The 18,539-nt window shown below is 37.6% G+C and overlaps 1 protein-coding gene across 7 annotated transcripts in view; it reads right to left on the bottom strand.

Moving 5' to 3' along the window:
- EMSY (EMSY transcriptional repressor, BRCA2 interacting) overlaps window positions 1-18,539 on the bottom strand; it is a 91,930-nt gene that overhangs the window by 36,428 nt on the left and 36,963 nt on the right. For all 7 annotated transcript variants that reach the window (XR_011165008.1, XM_069070884.1, XM_069070888.1 and 4 more), the window contains 4 exons: window positions 16,208-16,462; window positions 13,743-13,892; window positions 10,183-10,356; window positions 2,578-2,714 (listed from right to left, as the gene is read on the bottom strand). Coding sequence is in view for 6 of the 7 variants with exons in the window: in XM_069070884.1 (XP_068926985.1) it covers window positions 2,578-2,714; window positions 10,183-10,356; window positions 13,743-13,892; window positions 16,208-16,462 (716 nt within the window). In the remaining variant the exon portion in view is untranslated. The remainder of the gene's footprint in view (window positions 1-2,577; window positions 2,715-10,182; window positions 10,357-13,742; window positions 13,893-16,207; window positions 16,463-18,539) is intronic.

Here is an 18,539-nt window from a genome sequence, read left to right as displayed (position 1 = left end):
GGAGTCATTTATAACCACTCAAGGCAACTTGATGTTTAGTGGAAAGCCTGTCACACCTGGATGTTAATCTTGTCCCTCCCAAGTCATTTGTTAAATGAGTATTCCTAGTACAGCAGCCTATCAGTACAGCTATCAAGTGGCTACTATAGATACAGAACTCACAAAGAGCTCCAAGATCTATGGTGCCCCCCATATCCTAGTAGTCATGGGACCGAGGGACCAAGTCTCACACATTACAAATGTCTGGATCCATATAACTACAAAAGCTTCATTATATTAGGCTATAAGCAACCTGTTATCAGGGCCTGTGTCAAATGTATCTTCCTAATCCCCTAGTACCAACAGGCCCTGTGTGCACACAGTAGAGTTTCAGTCACTGTTTGTAGAATGAAGGAATGAATGTTTTGTTAAGCATCCCTCCCAGACTGCTTTAAATTTTCAAAAAGGGTTGATGTATTTCCTCAAGTGCTCAACTGAGCCAGAGAAACACAGACTTGGCAGGGATCTCAGAGGGATGTGCAGTATAACTCCTACCTGAGCAGGAATTTACTCTATATTCTCTATAGTGGTTAGCCAGCTTCCATCATAAGGCCTCCAGGGATGGGGAAATTCACTACCTTTCAAGGCAGGGTATTCCATTTCAGGATAGTTATAATTGTGAGCAAGTTTTTCCTTTTATCATATCAAGTAGAAATCTCTTAGAAACTTCCATCTACGGCTCCTAATTTTGCTTTCTAGAGCCAGGTAGGACAAATCTAATCCCTCTGTTGCATGAATGCCATTCAACTACTTGACAGTGATCATGTCTTCCCTAAGTCTTCTCTTCTCCAGGATAAATATCCTCAGTTCCTTCAGTGATCCTCTTACAATGTTGGTTTTCTAGTCCCTTAACCATGTTGGTCATCTTCCTCTGGATGAAATCTAGAATGCCATTGCCCTTCCTAAAGTGTGGGGCCTGAGCTGAACATAACACTTCTCATCCTGGACACTATAACTTCTATTAATATCTTCTAACATCACCTTAGCTTTATTGGCTGACTAATCAAACTGCTGACTCATTTTAAGCTTTCTGTACTCTAAAATTCCCAAGAATTTCTCACAGAAACTGTTATCTATCCCCTCTCTGTTTTATACTGATGATTTATTTTTTTTTTTTAGCCCAAACTTTAGGCATAAAACAAATCTGGTTACTATGAAAATCTGAATGTCCAGAATAAGTAAGACAATCTAGTAGATAAAGTATAGGCTAAATTCTGATTCTCCTCAATTGCTGGGAGGTTTCAGACAAATCATAATCTCAGTTTCCTTGGATATAAAATAAAGTTAATGCTTCACTGCTAGTTGTCTCACTGAGAAGCTCTTTATTTTCCATTTTAAAAAGCTGCCACCTTATACTTTCTACCTATGGCTAATAAGCATTGAAGCACTGTCTCAAGACTAAACCTTTAAGCCCATCTCTTTGTACCAAGCTAGAATTTATTGTTATTTACTTGACCTTTTGGATTAGCTCAAAAAGGTAAATAATAAGATGGAACTAAATCTCTCCTCCTAGCTAATTAAATCTTGGAATCACAGACTCTCAGAGCTGACCTCAGAGATCATTAAGTCCAAACCTAAAGAGAAATCTTCTCCCATATGCCTAATGGTCTTCCAGCAGCCTCTGCTTGAAGACCTCCAGTGTTAAAGAGCTCAATACCTCCTATGAAAGTCAATTCCATTGTCAAAAACTGATCTAATATGGTGCCCAGGACTGGACATAATCCACAGATGTAGTCTCAGCAGGACAAAGCACTGTAAGACTATCATCTCTCTTAGTCTGGATACTAGCTGTCATGAAGACTAAGATTGCATTAGCTCTTCCAGTATTATACACATGAACTAGCATGAGTCTCTATTAGGGATTAAAAAGGAATTATGACTGCTAAAATATAGCACAGGCATAGGCAGGCCTGAGTCCTGTGCTCAGAGTCGATGTGGTCTCAGGCCCAGCCAGGGCTGCCTCCTCATGGCTCTCCCCTTTGTTGGACTATGTTTCTCTCTTTCCTGTACGCATTTTTCTCCTTTCTGAGGCTGTGTCTGTCTATCTCTTGATATCTCTCTGCATCTCTGTCCCTCTTTCATCTCTTATTTATGCGTTTCTTCTAGCCTCTGTCATTCAAGAATTCCATTTTCCCCAGTCCAGGCCCTCCTCCCTCCTCCACCTGGGCCCATATGCTGAAACCTGCATCCACTGATCACACATAGGCACACAGATGCCCTCTGAGAAATAGTTCCCTTGCTGTTAAGCCAGTTAGACACTCCATCTGGAAGCAAGCTAAGCCTGTGAAACAAGGACCCATGCTTCACAATCTAGCAGGCTGCTGCAGAGCCACCATAGAAATATTCAATAGGTTTTAGAAATTACTGTGAAAAATGGCATCCGTAGGTGGAGTCTTTATAGTTATTACAGCACAGCAATGGTAAATCAAAAGTTCAAGCCATCGTGAGGTTTTGATTTCTTTAAGTAAATATTTTGAATAGCTGGCCCTTTAAGATCCTCGGTGGATTGCTGAGCCCGCAGGTCAAGCTCTTACTTACTCCAGCGTTTAGCAATGTTGTGACAACATTTTTGCCCGGGAGGCCTTGAATGGTCGTTCCTTTTCCTGTGGTCTTTTGTACAACAATCACATTGGGCTTGGAAGTCATTGGAATAGTGGTGATTTTGGTGGTCGTTCCTTAAAGAAGGGGGAAGAAAAGGAGGCCTGAGTTAAGAGTGATGATGCTGGATCAATTCTACTTAGGCTGCACACAATTCATACCCTTAATCATGTGTATCCTTTGTATGAAAACAAAGGCTTCAAATATCTTATAGATCCAACTATAGCCATCAATTTTTACCCCCAAATTCGGCTTACGATAAACCTGATATGACTTAATTCAATTCAACAAACATTTATTAAGCATCTTCTATATGTAAGGCACTATGCTGATTTTGGGTTGAAAGGAACCACAGGTACCACCTAATCCTCTCACTTAATAGAAAAAGAAATGATGGCCCAGAGAGCTTGTTGAAGTCAAATACAGAGTAAGTGGAAGACTTGAGATTTACACTGAGGTCCTTCAGGTGTTCCTTCCACTATATCATGCTTCCTATGACCTATATACTTCGATATTCCCAGAACCCATTACTTCTGCATGGAATTCTCACTACCAACTTAGATCCAACCTCTCCTTGCCTTAGCAGACAGTCTTCTAGAGTTGCTGTGAATGAAAACATTCATTAGCCTTAACATTGATGCTAATCTTTATGCAAGAGTCATTGAGTCTATTTCTAGGCAAGTATAAATACAGCCTTTAATTGGTGTAATTTTTCAATGTATACTTAATTACACTTTTTTGCTTCAAAGAAATAATAATAGCTTACATTTATACAGTACTTTAAGATTTACAAAACATTTCCCAAACAACCCTGTGAGGAAAGAAGGCAGTCAGTACAAGTATTATTATCCATATTTTACAGATAAGGAAACTGAAGCATAGAGTTGAAGTGATCTGCTCAAGGTAGAATAACAGTAGTAGAACTCGTCTTGAACTCAGATCTTTTCATTTCAATACCCTTTCTACATGCTGGGTTTTTTTTCCTCTAATTTTAGTCACACAGATTATGTTCAAGTACAGTCTATCTTTGGAACAATTCAGTACTAAGAAAAAAGTCTTTCCATCATGGCAGGATATGAAAAATTAAGTTATCAAAGCAGTCATACTGATTAGAGTCTGTAGGCCAAGGCATTTGCTACAGAATCTAAAATTGTGACTTGCAACTATATATCCCTTTCACCAACAATTTTTTCTTATCATTAAGTGATAAATCATTACATAAATTCTAATTAGCAAAATCCCATCAAATCTAGTTTTATAGCTACAAAACTTCAGCCAGATGAGTAAACTGCTCTTAAACCGATGATAATGATAATAATGATAGCATACTTACATAGTGCTTTAGAAATACAAAGCACCTTACATATGTTCTCTCATCTGACTGCTACAAGAGCCCTGAGAGGTAAGCAGTACAAGGATTAACCTCTTTCAGCCCCAGTTATCTTATCTGTAAAATGGGAGAAATGACTTACCCAAGTATTGTAGTTAATAAGAGACAAAGGTTTTCTGACTCCTAATCCATGAATCTCTTAGATAGACTGGTGACAAAGGTATTTAGGGAGTTATCAATATATGTATAATCTATATAAAGGGCCATATTCCAGACCAGGGGTATATAACCTTTATTATATCATGGACCCTCTGGCAATCTGGGAAATAAGGGACCCTTTCTCAGAATGTTTTTAAATACACAAAATTACAAAAAAAAAAACTTACTATGTTGAAAAACAGTTATCAAAATTAAAAAAAAAATTCAGCGACTTCAAGTTAAGAAGCCTTCTTTCTAGAGCAGTCAAATTCTCTATAAAAAAGGAACTAAATGGAGAAACCAGTAACTATTTATTCAAGATACACTATGAGAGTTTTCTTTGGTGCCTCACTGAGAGATGGAAGTGACTCTGGGTTTTCAAAAGCTATTCCAGATTGATTTTCAAAGCTTTTCAAATTCCAGCCCCAAATTAATTAATTCCACCTTATTTCTACTGCTCCCTAAAATACATCCTCCACTTTCATCAGAGTAGTCTCTTCTCTGTTCCAAAACACACCATGTTTGTTCATGCCCTTGCTTATACACCTCCCTGTTAAAATACCCTCTCTTAAATTTTGCCTAAACTAAATCTACATGTACTTCAAAGCTCACTCTTAGTTCCATAAGCTGAAACTTTATGAAATGTTCTTCCAAGTCATTCTACTCCCTTCCTGCTCCAAATCCCTAAGCTACAACATAGTTTTGTAACGTAGTTGTTATTTAATGTGTCAACTCCATCACTCGATATGAAGTTTAGGAAAGAGGTGAAACTACTATGCACACCACCCTAGCTCCCAAAGTCCAAAGCATTATGTCAGCACAAAGGCATTCAATAACACCTATGGATTGGTACTCTACTCTCATCATGTTTAACTAAACAAATGCCAATGGTTGCAGTGTTTCCAACATCCCTACTAGCTGGGTCCTTCTGAGTAAGTGCAAATGTTCTCAGCGTCTATTTATTAATTCAGTGAACAATCACTGGCCATCTACATACGAGGCTCTAAACAATAAATAATCCTTGGATGGTTTTTATCCCTTCGTACAATTTTTAAAAATAGTTTTTCCCATTCAGGAACACTCAGAGAATCACAGAATTTCAAAAGGCAGAAGAGACACCAAAGGCCATCTGGTTCAATCCATCTTTCACAAAGTGGTCCTCCAGCATCCACAGAATGTTGCCCTAACCAGAATGTTTCCCAGTTTTATTAATGAATCAGCTAAGATGCCAGTGAATGAACCCCAGTGATGTTAACTCCTCTGAACATTAAACTGTGTGGTATAAAGGAGAAAGTGCTCTATTTGGAGTAAAAGGAACCCCAGTTCAAACCCTATCTCTACCATGAGTTATTGCCAATGTGACCTTGGGAAAGTCATTTTCCCTCTCTAGGGTCTTAGTCTGTTTCTCTGTAAAACAAAGAATGATTTCTAGATTTCCTTTCGGTTTTGCCAGGAGAAGACTTCCTAGATCCCTAATACCTACTCCAATAAAACACTGATGTTCACACCATATGCAATAATGATTGAGAAATCCAAAGAGAAACTACAGTGACATCTTCTACCCCAGAATTACTTGAAAAAAAAAAGTGAGAGAAGCCCATGGGAAGTATCACTATGACCAGACCAGGTGCCTCCAAGGTGCTGTGACCGGAAACAAGGGCAGAGGGTTCGTTCCCCTGAGGAAGCCCCAGGGTGGGGACCTCAGAAGCCCAGAAGAGGAGCTACATGACCAAAGATGAGTGAGACTGTGGTGTAGGGCTCAAACCTAGATTAGTACTGGATAGTCCCAAGAGTTCTAAATTCCCTAACAGTGAGATACCACAGAAGCCCTGAAGATCCAGCATCCTGAGCCTCAAAGACCCAGGTAGGGCAAATCACAGAGGAGGCAGAGGTCATCACAAGGCTCTGGAGACCCAGAGCAAGACCAAGCAGGACTAATCACACCACCCGAAAGTACAGAAAGGGAGAGAACTTGGCTCTAACACAAAGCCCCAGTTCAGTGACAAATTTGAGAGTTGAGTAAATAAAACACTTGCAAGTACCAAAAATTATTTAAAATCCAACTCTATAATGAGAAGCAATGACTCAAAGGTACAGTAGACTTTCCAGAAAGATAACATGAAAATTTTGAAGAAATAAAAAAGGGTAATAAAAGCTCTGAGTATAAAGTACTAGAAGACTAATTAGCTTAGAAGAAAAAAGTAGCAGACTTGTTCTGCTGTGAAGGTTGAAGAGAAGAGAGGACAAAAAGAAGAATATACGAATATAGAAAGGAATAAGAAAGGGCTCGAACTTGCTATTTCCCAAAATTAGGGTGAGAAGAATATACAAACATGGAGGAGAATAAATGGAAGAGTGGGGAGAACAGGTATCAGATGAACCTCCCTCTGATGGTTTTTGAGACTGAATCTCCCTCACCTAAGCTTTCTGGAAAGTAAAGCTGCCACTCATAGGCCTGATCCCAGTGATGATCACTACAGCTTTGAGAAGCTCCATTTCCAACTTGGACCAGTTCAACTCTCCAATGGACCCACCACTCCTGGAGGTTCACAGTGGTGCACGACTTAAGTGTGAACATCCAATCAATTTTCACCCTACTGCGGCTTGTGCGCTCCCCCGCCCCTCCGGTTTGGTATCAAAACACATCAAACTCAACAAAGGAAAAAGCAGGAATGGGATGAGGGGAAAAAAACAGAACTTTTGATCCTGAAGGGGTGATTAAAAGGGGAGGAGAAAGAAAAGACTCTAAGGTGATGCCTTGGATTGCTTCTTAGACAAATGGAGAAAGACTGAAAAAATCATGGAATATGAATGTAAAAGTAAAAAATGACAAAAGAAATAATTTCAGGAAATCCAGGGAAGTATGAACTGACATACAGTGAAGCAAGCAGAACTAGAACAATTTATACAAGGGCAACATTGTAAAGAAAAACTCTGAAAGACTTGAAAAACTCTGATGAAAACAATGACTAGCATCTCCAAGAAACCTCTGATGAATCACATCACCAACCTCCTGACAGAGAAGTGGCAGACAAGGTGCAAACGTACATTTTTGGATATGACTGTTGTATGTTGTTTGACTATATTTATTACAAGGGTTTTTTTTTCCTTCTTTACTTTCTTTCAACTAAAGGGGACAGAAGGTACTGGGGAAGAAAAGGAGTTAGCAGCAGTGATGCCAGAAAAAAGGGCCACTGAAACATTTTTTAAATGCACAAAAAGTAACAGAAAGAAGTTCAAAAGAAAGCAGATCAATTTTGAAAGTATCATGCAGAATTTATTACATAATTTTTTTTAAGAAAGCAATTAATGCAAAGTGGAGAATTAGTTTCATAGAGAATCCTCGTCTGTGTTCTATTGTATGAAATGTTCTACTGTGTGAAAATGTTTTGTTTTGTTTTGGGGGGATGGGAGGGAAGGTGATCAGGACTGAGTGACCTGCACAGGGTCACACAGCTAGCAAGTGTCAAGTGTCTGAAGTCACATTTGAACTCAGGTCCTCCTGACTCTAAGGCTGGTGCTCTATCCATTGTGCCACCCAGCTGCCCTGAAATGTTCTTTTTTTAATATTTAAGTTCTTAATAAAATTTTAAGAAGTAGAAACAAGAGAACAATATGCACAAATACCATAACAATGTAAAGGAAAACACCAATAAAAGATATCACAACTCAGATGAATGCAATAGCCAATCTTGATTCCAGAGGCCTAGGGAAAAAACATATATCTCTCTTCTCATAAGACAGAGAATAGACTACAGGTGCAGAATGAGTTATATATTGTTAGAAATGGTCAATGGGACAATGTGTTAGACTGTCCTGTTTAATTGAACTTGTAACTGAGAGGATTCTCTTTTGAGGGGTGGGTTTCAGGACGTTACATCGATACAAAATAAAAGCACCCACAAAAAAACAAAAGATAAAAGTGTCCTATGTAATAGCTACATCATCCAAACAAGCTTACTTAGCGATTTTAACAGGACTGATGATGTGAAGTATAATATTACCAAAAGCTACCTATGGCAGTGGAACATTATCAAGCTCTATTCATGCAAGGGCCTAAGACAATGAGAACTGCCTATACACAGACCCTTCTGCTACAGATAAACCCAACTACTACACAAAAATCAAAAATGAGAGAATTTTTTGTTTTATTTTTAAAGCAGGAGTGTCGGAAAAGTTTGGGGCCTAGATAAGATGTGTAGGTGTGCAAAATAATGAAAAGGACTGTAGGTTACCAATTAAGATTTTCTGGTCTCACACGCACTCAGAAACACAAAAAGCAATATCCTATCAACTGCTTTACCTTCAAATATTAAGGCCAAGGAAATATACACATATGCTATGTGAACTAAACCACTTCTCTTCCTCTAAAAATGTAGTTATTTTGCTCTAATACAGTTAAAGAGAGGCCATATCAAAGTCCTTTCCCAATGCTTCATCCTAAGCATCCCAAGATCTTGAAGGACATCTAGATCACTAGAACATGGATACATATTCTGGCAATTCCTATCAAACTGAAAAGGGCCATAGACAGACTATGGCTGAGGAACAACCCAGTTATATGCAAAGTTATATACTGTAGTAATAGATACTAAGAGGCACATCATCAGAGGACTGCCCATGGAGTGATGGTTTATTTCAGCCACAGTAAGTGATGAAGACCATCTAAGGTGTGGAGAAATTGCAATCTGCAACAGTGGAGGGAGGACTTATACCAAAAAATTAAGTATTCTTGAACTAAGCAAGAGATTTAGTACACCTGAATCAGGTACAACATGGGAAATGGGAGCTATATTATCTTAGACTATTTCTTTTAATCTTCTAAGAATTCCAAGATTTTATAACAATTTATAACTCACAAAATTAAAACCATTAAGGTCTTAAAAAAAGTTACATACAAAAGCAAAAGATGTTATGAGGTGGGAGCGTTGCTTTTAAATGTAATAAAATCATTGCACTATTTCACGTTTTAAAAGCATTATCAAGTAATATATTATACACCGAATTTTAACAGGTATTTATCATCTCTTCTTAAAAGCCAGAATAAGATAATTTCCTTCAAAATTTGACCCTCATCAATTTGACAAAAATTAAATATTCTCATACTTATAATCACGCTAAAATTCACGGCTTAGAATGTGGTGCATTATAAGGCCACTGGCTCCAACCTTCTCTTTTCATTTCTATCCTCCAGTGATAAAAAGTGCCAATTCAATACCAGGAATTACATTTCCTGATTTTATCAGGTTAGAGCTGCCCACCAAGGGTACAGAAAACACTCCTCATCTGCAAAAACGAACTGGTGGGAGCCGCTTGATCAGAGATGATTTGTCACTTTAATTAAAAAACAATAATCGATAGACATGGCTTTCATGAAAACATTCCACTTTAAAGGCTGTAACCCAAACTTAGCGGCATTAGATATGCCAAATGAAACAAAAGACAATCCAAAATATTTTTTTTAAAGTAGAACAAATAGTAACGTTTACTGTCTTCGTAAATTTCAAAATAGGAAAAAGTCAGCATAAATAGGGGAATATAAATAGGATTTTCTAATGCTTTGATTTTTAATAATCTAAAGTGATATTACTAATTGAGAAGAGTTGAATAATGTCGTTTCAGTATTAACAAAAAAGCCGTATATATTTTTTTCTAAAAATCAAAAGTTTAACATAGATCAAATACTCAGAGGTACCTGTGTCAGAATTAAGGTCAGAAACTGGACTTAGTTATTCAAAGTAGAGATTGAAAACCAAGATTTGGATTTATACATTAATATACAAAGCAAAACTTAACAAAAATTAATGTCACAAAGTTTGAAGGGTATTTTTAGTTCATCTACTACACCTCCCCTTATTTTACAGAGAAGGAAGCTAATTCTCAAAGAGAAGGGTCCTGCTCAAGGTCATACAACAAACTCTTGACAGGACTCAATCTAGTCACTTGAAAACAATGTGCTTTTTACATCCTGTCTGAAGTAATGTAGATCCATGTCATAAGATATAATATATACCTACCAGAGACTATGTTACTGCTAATTATCTTGCCCCCCAGAGTAGCTAATGATTTGGGTACTACTGTAATGATGCTACCGCTGGTTGTTTTCACATAGGTTGCAGCTCCAGGGGTTGCAGTCATTCGAGCCCCTATTGAAGGACTGACTGTTGGTCGAGTGTAGGTTGCCTGTGTGCCTATATAAAGAGAAAAACAGAAACCAAAACCTGGCATTATTAACAAAGAAATTATGTGTACTATTCAAACACACTAGATTCTAACCAAACTAAACTACTGTTCCTGAATTTCATCCAGTGTTCACCTCTCTGTGCACTGACACAGGGTATCTCTTATATCCTGGACAAACATCTTCCCTATTTCCACCTTATGACATTTTGCTTTTTTTCTGGGCCTAACTGCAAAGCCACTTCCTCCATGAAACCTTCCCTTAATTTCTTCTTCCTCCTATATTTTTCTGAGAGCATTTTGCCTGCATCTTTCCTTTGCTATTATCACTTTCTACCTTCAATTACATATACCATATTTGCCCACCCAAGCCCATTAGATTTTCAGCTCTATTTAGCTAGGATTCCAGAGCACTGATAATGAAGCTTGCTATCCACCTCCTGACCGAGAAGAAAGACTTGAGGTGCAGCAGAAGACATACGGTTTTTAACATGGTCAACATGGGAATTAATTTTGCTTGAGTATATATGTATTTATTACAAGGGCTTTTCTTTTTTTTTCCCCAGTGGAGTAGATGCAAAAGAGCAGGGGAAGATAGTGATAGAACAGCCAAAAAAAAAGAAGAGAGGTCCATAGAAGCATCTTTTTAAAATTCAAAGAAAAGATGGAATGCCAGAAAGAAGCACAGACAAATAAGAGAGCTCTGAAAGCTACAGGTTGAACTTATTCACTTAAAAGAAAATCAAGCTTTATGTGATAAAGGACTGAAGTCACATGTACAAAGCTTTTTCCGTTCTACTGTTTATATGAAAATACCTAATTATTTGATATTTTTGCATTCAGGATAAAAAAATAAAGATTTTAGGCTCTGATGATATAGACTATGCAATTGGTCATCTTTTTACCTCCAATGACAAATGATACATTTTATAGAGTTGGCACTTAATAAATATTTTTAATTTCATTATTAACTAGTTGCATCTCCCTCCAAATAAGGTTGTAGGATGTCAAATCATTAATCTGTAGTTTTACAATTCACATGGGAATCATAGCTACCTCAATTCAAATCAACTTTATTTGAATATAAATATTCACATTTTTAAACACCTAAATTTACATTTATAAGTTAATGAAATTACTAAGGAAAAAATATATCACAATTACTTTGTTCCCTTCTTCCACTAACTGCATACCAAGACAAACTCACGTTTAATAATCATTCCTGCAAGAGCATTTCAAATGTCATAAATTTTAAAATACTTGGTTAATAGCTTATTCTTTTTTTATATTTTCAGAAATTCAACAAGCAATTATCAACAACAACAAGCATTATTTACTGAGAGACAATTGTGTGCCAGGCACTATGCTAATCGCTGGGGATACAATGGCAAAAAAATTAAAGTTACTGCCCTCAGGGAGCTCACAGTGTAATGGGGGAGAAACAAAATGTAAACATCTACGTATAAAGAAGATACATAAAGGATAAATTGGAAATAATCTCAGAGAAAAGAGGTACTAAGATAAAGGAATTCTGTGGAAGGTTCTAGCAGAAAATGGGATTTTAGCTGAGACCTGAAGGAAATCAGGGAAGCCAGGAAGAGGAAATGAGGAAGGAGAGCATTCTAGGGGGACGTCCAGAGAAAATGCTTAAATTGGAAGATGGAGTGTCGTGTGAGGAAGGGCAAAGAAGTCAGTGTCTCTGGATCACAGAGTACTTAGAAGGGAAAATCTAATGTCACCACTCAACAAATTACACAGGACTATTTACCTAAAATTGTCATAAACATTTAATGTTTATCTTCTATTATGCTCTATATAGAGTCCACAATTTTAATAACTATTTTATAACATTAATCCTTTACCCAGCAAAAGTTTATGGAATGGACATATGTTTTGCATGATTTCACATGCAAAACTGATATTATGCTTCCCGTCTTCTCAATGGATCAGAGAGGGGTTGTAGTGAGGGTCAGAATTTGGAACTCAACAACAAAAAAAAAGTTTAAAAAATATACATATACATTATTTTTAAAAGCAGCAGCTTATTGAGCACCTAAAGATAACAATGTACCACCCCCTCCATGGAGGCTACAGTCAAGTAGGGGAGATGAAACATGCACAAATAACTTAATGAAAGTGCATTCAATGGGAGAAGTAAGAAATTACTGAAGGTCAGGAAGGTAGGGTTGTATTTCTGGAGGAGATAGTGTTAAGACTGGACCTTGAAGGATATGTTGAATTTGACAGAGACAAGACAGAGATATTGAGAAAAGGGGAATGATCTTTTTGATCTTTCAAAGTAAAATGAATAAGACTAGAGGGCAGGGATGGGGAAGGGTTTCATGGGATGTGTACAAAAAAAGGGCAATTGGCTGGGTCTGGCTGGAACCTGCCCTATAAGTGCCAGGGATACAAATGATATTCCCTCAACATAATAAGACTTGATAGAATGTTTTTGCTCATATGTATATTAAGCTTTTCTCTGATATTTTAATATCTCTATGTTTTTAAAAACCTATTGTACAAGGATGCAGAGTCAATGAGGTCCACTTAATAAATTCTTGCCAATCCAACATATAAAAACTAATATTTCTAAGGTTAAATACATTTAAACAAGGCTACTAAGCATAATTTTTACTTTTTTATAAAAGTTGGTTAAATAGACCCAACGAAAGATTTTTAATACAAAGTTAAATTAGTTCCAATCAAATTTAAATGAAGTTTTAAATGTTGCCATCAGTATTAAACATCACTGAACAATTTGACAAATCAGCCTCTAAAATGGAAGTGAAACATTAACGCATATGGGAGGATTTAGGGTTGTTATTTTTTTTTACAGTATCTTACTCTTAATTATATTTCACTGAAATATAATAAAATAAATTTGAAATAAACAATGATTTAGGATGACTCATGAATTATATAACCCAGAAGGAGCTTCAATTATATCTTAAGTTGCTCCTTCTTAGAAGTGTCACTTATGTCGACTGAAAGAAGGGGGGTGAGGGTGTTAGATGAGAAACTGTTCAATACTAAAGATGAGACAACTATAATTTTACATTGATTTTACCAAGGGAACTACACAGGCAATGTTTCTACTCCAGCATGTATAGTCAGAATCAGAGAAAGTTAGAGTCTAGAAACAACCCAGCCCAACTGCAGCATTTTACAAAGAAAGAAATTAACGCTCAAAGGGTGAAGTGTTCAAAGTCACAAAAATGGAAAGTGGCAAAGAGACAGCTGAGACCAATGTCTCCTGATCTTGGTTTAGCACTCCTCTTACTATACTAAACCACCTTTTGCTAGCAGCAGAGCTTATATAAACTCAGTATATTTAATTTTCTAATGAGATAAATAATGCGCATAAGTGATCTCTGAAGACAGACTCCAGACTTACCAGTAGGAGTGGTAACCAGTTTAGTTGTCATTATTGCCCCATTGCTGCTCACCACCATAATGGGTGAATTACTACTGGTAGGTAGTGTTGCTGTGACTGGTTTAGGGAGGATTTTACTTGGTTGAACTTGCTGAGTGATGATTTTAACACCTGTGAAAGAAGAAATATATATATATATATATATATATATATATATGTCACATATTTTTTTTAAAAATTCTAAAACATTTCCTTCACATGGACCTAAGAGGGCAGTAGTTTCACATACTTGTTTTAACTTTAACTAAGCATATTATGTCAGTCCCTTACCACTCCCTCCCCTAAATTTACATAATTCTACAACTTCCCTTCCTCAGATCCCACATCTAAGCAACAAGTTGCTAAAGTATTTAAGCAAAGGAGAAACAATTTTTCCCTTCATTCTGGCCCTAAGCTACTTAAGTATTCTTACTGAGATCAAATGAAAGATCAGGTTAACCACTAGAAATGGCTTTTCCAGAGAAATAACATGTAGACAATTATTTTATGTGACATGTCCCATGCAAAAGATCTGGGATAGGAAAACCGTGATGAGCAGTCAAGAACAAAGTTAAACAGGAAGGGACTTACACAGATTTCCAACACTTTCTTTCTTTTATTGAAACACTAACATCAATCTTCTTATCACTGAAATAAACAGCTTCATTTTATATATTCCATTTTATAGGTGTTAGCCTGTTAACTCCAGCACTAGACAGATTCTTCTTCTACAGTCTGACCCCAATGCCTTCTTATGTTATGAAGGTGGGCTTATCTTCTCCAGGGATAGGCCCACAAAGTACAAACTCTGCTGAGGTAGAATGGCTTCAAGCAGAAGCCAATAATGGCCTGGCATGCCTGTAGTCTGAGGACTTGCCTATAGAAAGACTGAGAAGCAGAAGACAACTGGCCTTAGAGGACAAACTGCATTTTTGCAGGGAGTGACACGAAGGGGAATCAGAAGGCTTTTGAAATGTCTTAGTAAATATACTTATTGAATGTTTATAAGTAACGCTTGAAAAATACAGAATCTTGAGACAGATGGCAACCCTTCAGTGTCTTAGTGGAAGGTCTCTTGAGAATTGGTATAAACTGAAAAATTCCTTCCCTTACAACCAACCTAATGATGAGCCTCTCTGAACTGACTTAAGTCTGGTTCCCCAGTCAGCAGACATACAATCTATTACTGACCCCATACCTTAAGCCTTTCTTTCTAGTCTGGTAGAACTTGCCAGATCCAGTATTACACCTTTAAAAACTTAGAGCCACCTCTATGAGAAATACAGGGCATAAAGGAGGGCTTCAGTGAAATCAAATTAAAAATTGACTGAGAGGGGTGGCTAGGTGGCACAGTGAGTAAAGCGCCTGCACCAGAATCGGGAAGACCCGAGTTCGGTTCCGGCCTCAGACACTTGACACCCACACAAAAAAAAACTAGCCGTGTAACCTTGGGCAAGTTACTTAGCCCAATTGCCCTCCAAAATGCAAAAAAAAAAAATTGACTGAGGGAAATCTTATCTATAACAATGTGTATCAGTTAAAAAATTAATAATTACCAAAACTAAATGAGAATAAAATAATTGTTAGCATCTGTTCCACAGACAATTAAAATCATAAAAGGAATATATTACTGTGGAAAGCTAAGAAGTACATTATTTTTTAGGGTAAATGACTTAGGTTGACTAAATAGGAAGGAAAGAAACTCTACTTACTTAACAGTATATTAAATAATTTCACCTCACTGTAAACAAGTGATGCTAAAATTTTTACACAGCATCTAAAGAATTCCATGTTCAGTCTTTTTCACTTGATAGAAAAACTAAAACAATGAGGCTGTGGAAAACAATGATCTTCTGATATTATCTCATGGATGAACTGCAAAGATGGTTCAGTCAAAACATCCCCAAACCAAACCTTAACAACTGCAATACTACAGAAATATGAAGCATTACTCATTAACCAATCACATGAATACTAGGATCTCTTTTCATCAAATCAAAAGATAATCATTTCAAATGTGCTTTAACATATTCAAGGATATAAAGTTAAAAGACCTGGTACTGCCTCTAACTATTCCATTCAAAGAAGCATGAAAAGCCACTTCCTTTCAAACATTTAAGCCACAGGACAGTAGAACAAAACTAACACTCCAAAGGATATTGTAGATTGTTATAAAACCACTGACTTTCCCCCCATGAAATCCATGAAGCACTGCTATGCTCTGCCAACCTCTTTCCACAAGTGCAAACCATAAGCTCTCTAGAATATTCTTAGCAGTAAAACATGCACTGACTACTACATTCTTTGGCAGTAAGAATTAACAACTGTCCTCATTAGAATTTGGAAACTACCACTGGCTTCCAAAACAATAGTGACCAATTTTAAAAGATAAATTCTGGTCCCTGTCTTAGGTTCGCGTTATTATCTCAGAACTCTTCTCCAATTACCTGATTCCTGTTTGATCTGGATGGTGGGCTTGATGCCAGGTGGTAACTGAGATTGCTGGGGCTGCTGCGGATGAGACACTGCTGTGGGCTGGGCCAACTGCTGCTGGGGCTGTTGCTGCACTTGATGCAGTTGCTGTTTCGGGGACTGTTGATGTTGTTTAGGGAATTGTGCTAGAATTTGAGTGGGGGTGGCTACCAAGCTTTTAGGGGAAGGAAGTCTGGATGATGCCACCTTAATTGCTGATGTGGATACACCTATAAAAGAGTAAGAGGGAAAAAAAAAATTTAAGAATAAAAAAGGTGAAAATTATCATTGGGTATGGTCACAGAAAAACCATTTGCTGTGGATTCAGTAAAACAAAAAAGAAACAAGCAAAATATCAGACAGATGTTTCAAGTCACCTTTTTTTGTGTTTGTGTTAGAAAGTGAAAAGCAATCATGAAATTCACAGAATTTCATTATTAGAAATTAGATTATATAACTTCTCAGATCCATTTCATCCAGCTTAAGTTCCTCTACATCCCCCTAAAATGGTATTCTGGTATCTTAGCAAATCAAAAAACATTTATTAAACACTTACCATGTGCCAGGGACTGTGCTAAAAACTGGGGACAGAAAAAGAAGCAAAAGACAGTCCCCATCCTCAAGTACCTCATAGTTTTAATATGGGAGACGACATACAAATATGTGCAAACAAGCGACATACAGGAAAATAGAAAGTAATTTAAAAAGAAAAAGTACTAGAATTAAGAGGGGTTGAGGAAAGCTTCCTGCAGAAAATAGGATTTTAGTTGTAATTTAAAGGAAGCCAGGAGGGAGAACATTCCAGATTTGGCAAACAGCTGGAGAAAATGCCTGTGTCTGGAGATGGAGAGATGAAGTGTCTTGTTCAAGGAACAGCAAGGAAAAGAGAGTCACCAGATCAAAAAGTACACAGCAGGGAGTAAGATGTAAGAAGAATGGAAAGATGTCAGGGCAGCTAGGTTATAAATGGCTTTGAACATCAAAAAATAATGTTTTTTATTAGATTCTGGAAATGACAGGGAGACACTGGAATTTGAGTAGGAGGATGACATGGCTGGACCTAAGCTTTAGCAAAATTACTTGGGTAGGGGCAGCCAGGCAGCACAGTGAGTAAGAGCACCAGCTCCAGTGTCAGGATGACCTGGGGATCAAATCTGGGCTCAGATACTTAGTACCACACCCAGAAATAACTGGCCATGTAACCTTGAGCAAGTTACTTAATCCTGATTGCTTTAAAAAAAAAAATTACTTGGGTAGCTGAGTGGAGGATGGACTGCAGTGGGGAGAGACCTGAGGCTGGGAAACCCACCAGCAGGCTCGTGCAATAGTCTAGGAATGAGGTGATGAGGGCCTGCAGGGTGGTAGTGTCAGAGAGAAGGGGATTTATTCTAGAGATGTTGCAAAGGTGAAAATGATAAGCCTTGGAAACAGATTAGACTTGGGGGTTGAGAGATAGTGAAAAGTCAAGGATGACACCTAGGTTTTGAGCCTGAGGGACCAGACAGTGTTGCCCCCAACAGTAATAGGGAACGTAAGAGGGGGAAAGATAGTGAGTTTGATTTTGGAATCTTGAGTTTAAGGTATCTACTAGACAAGATGTCTGAAAGATAGCTGAAGATTCAAGACTGAAGATCAGCAGAGAACTTAGGGCAGAGTAGGTATATTTAAGAACCAGCAGCCTCTGTTTGCACATGTCCAGGGAATAAATATTTGAAGGAGGAACTCACTACCACATGAGACAGCCTATTCCATAACTGGACAGCTCTCAGTGTTACAAAGTTCTTGCATATACTGAGACTAAATCAGTTACCCTCCTGAGGCAGCCCTTCAAATACATGTTGATAACCTAAAGATAACATCTGTGCTTTTAAACTGGCCATCTTCCCTACCTAGAATGCCCTCTTTTCTTGTATTTGCCTCATAAAATCCCTCACTTTAATTCTCAGCACAAACCTCATGATTACAATCATCTCCCTCTACCACACATATATATACACACATGTGAGCAGATTTTTCTCCTCCAGGTTTTTTGTTGTTTGGTCATGTCAGTCATGTCTGATCCTTTGTGACCTCATTTCCTTGGCAGAGATACTGGAGCAGCTTGCCATTTCATTCTCTAACTCATTTTACAGATAAGGAAAACCAAGACAAAAGTGACTTGCTCAGAGTCACTCAGCTAGTAAGTATCTAAGGCTGGATTTCAACTCAGAAAGCTGAGTCTTCAGGCTCAGCACTCTATCACTGTGCCACCGAGCTGCCAGGCTAAACAGTGCCAAACCTTCAACTGGTTCTCCTCTTAAATGGTTT

Source organism: Petaurus breviceps, unplaced genomic scaffold (genome assembly GCF_028583685.1).
Source record: "Petaurus breviceps papuanus isolate PSGF00001 unplaced genomic scaffold, PetGlider_PUasm1.0 90823, whole genome shotgun sequence".
NCBI lineage: Eukaryota > Metazoa > Chordata > Mammalia > Diprotodontia > Petauridae > Petaurus > Petaurus breviceps.
This window is presented reverse-complemented; position numbering and strand designations above follow the sequence as displayed.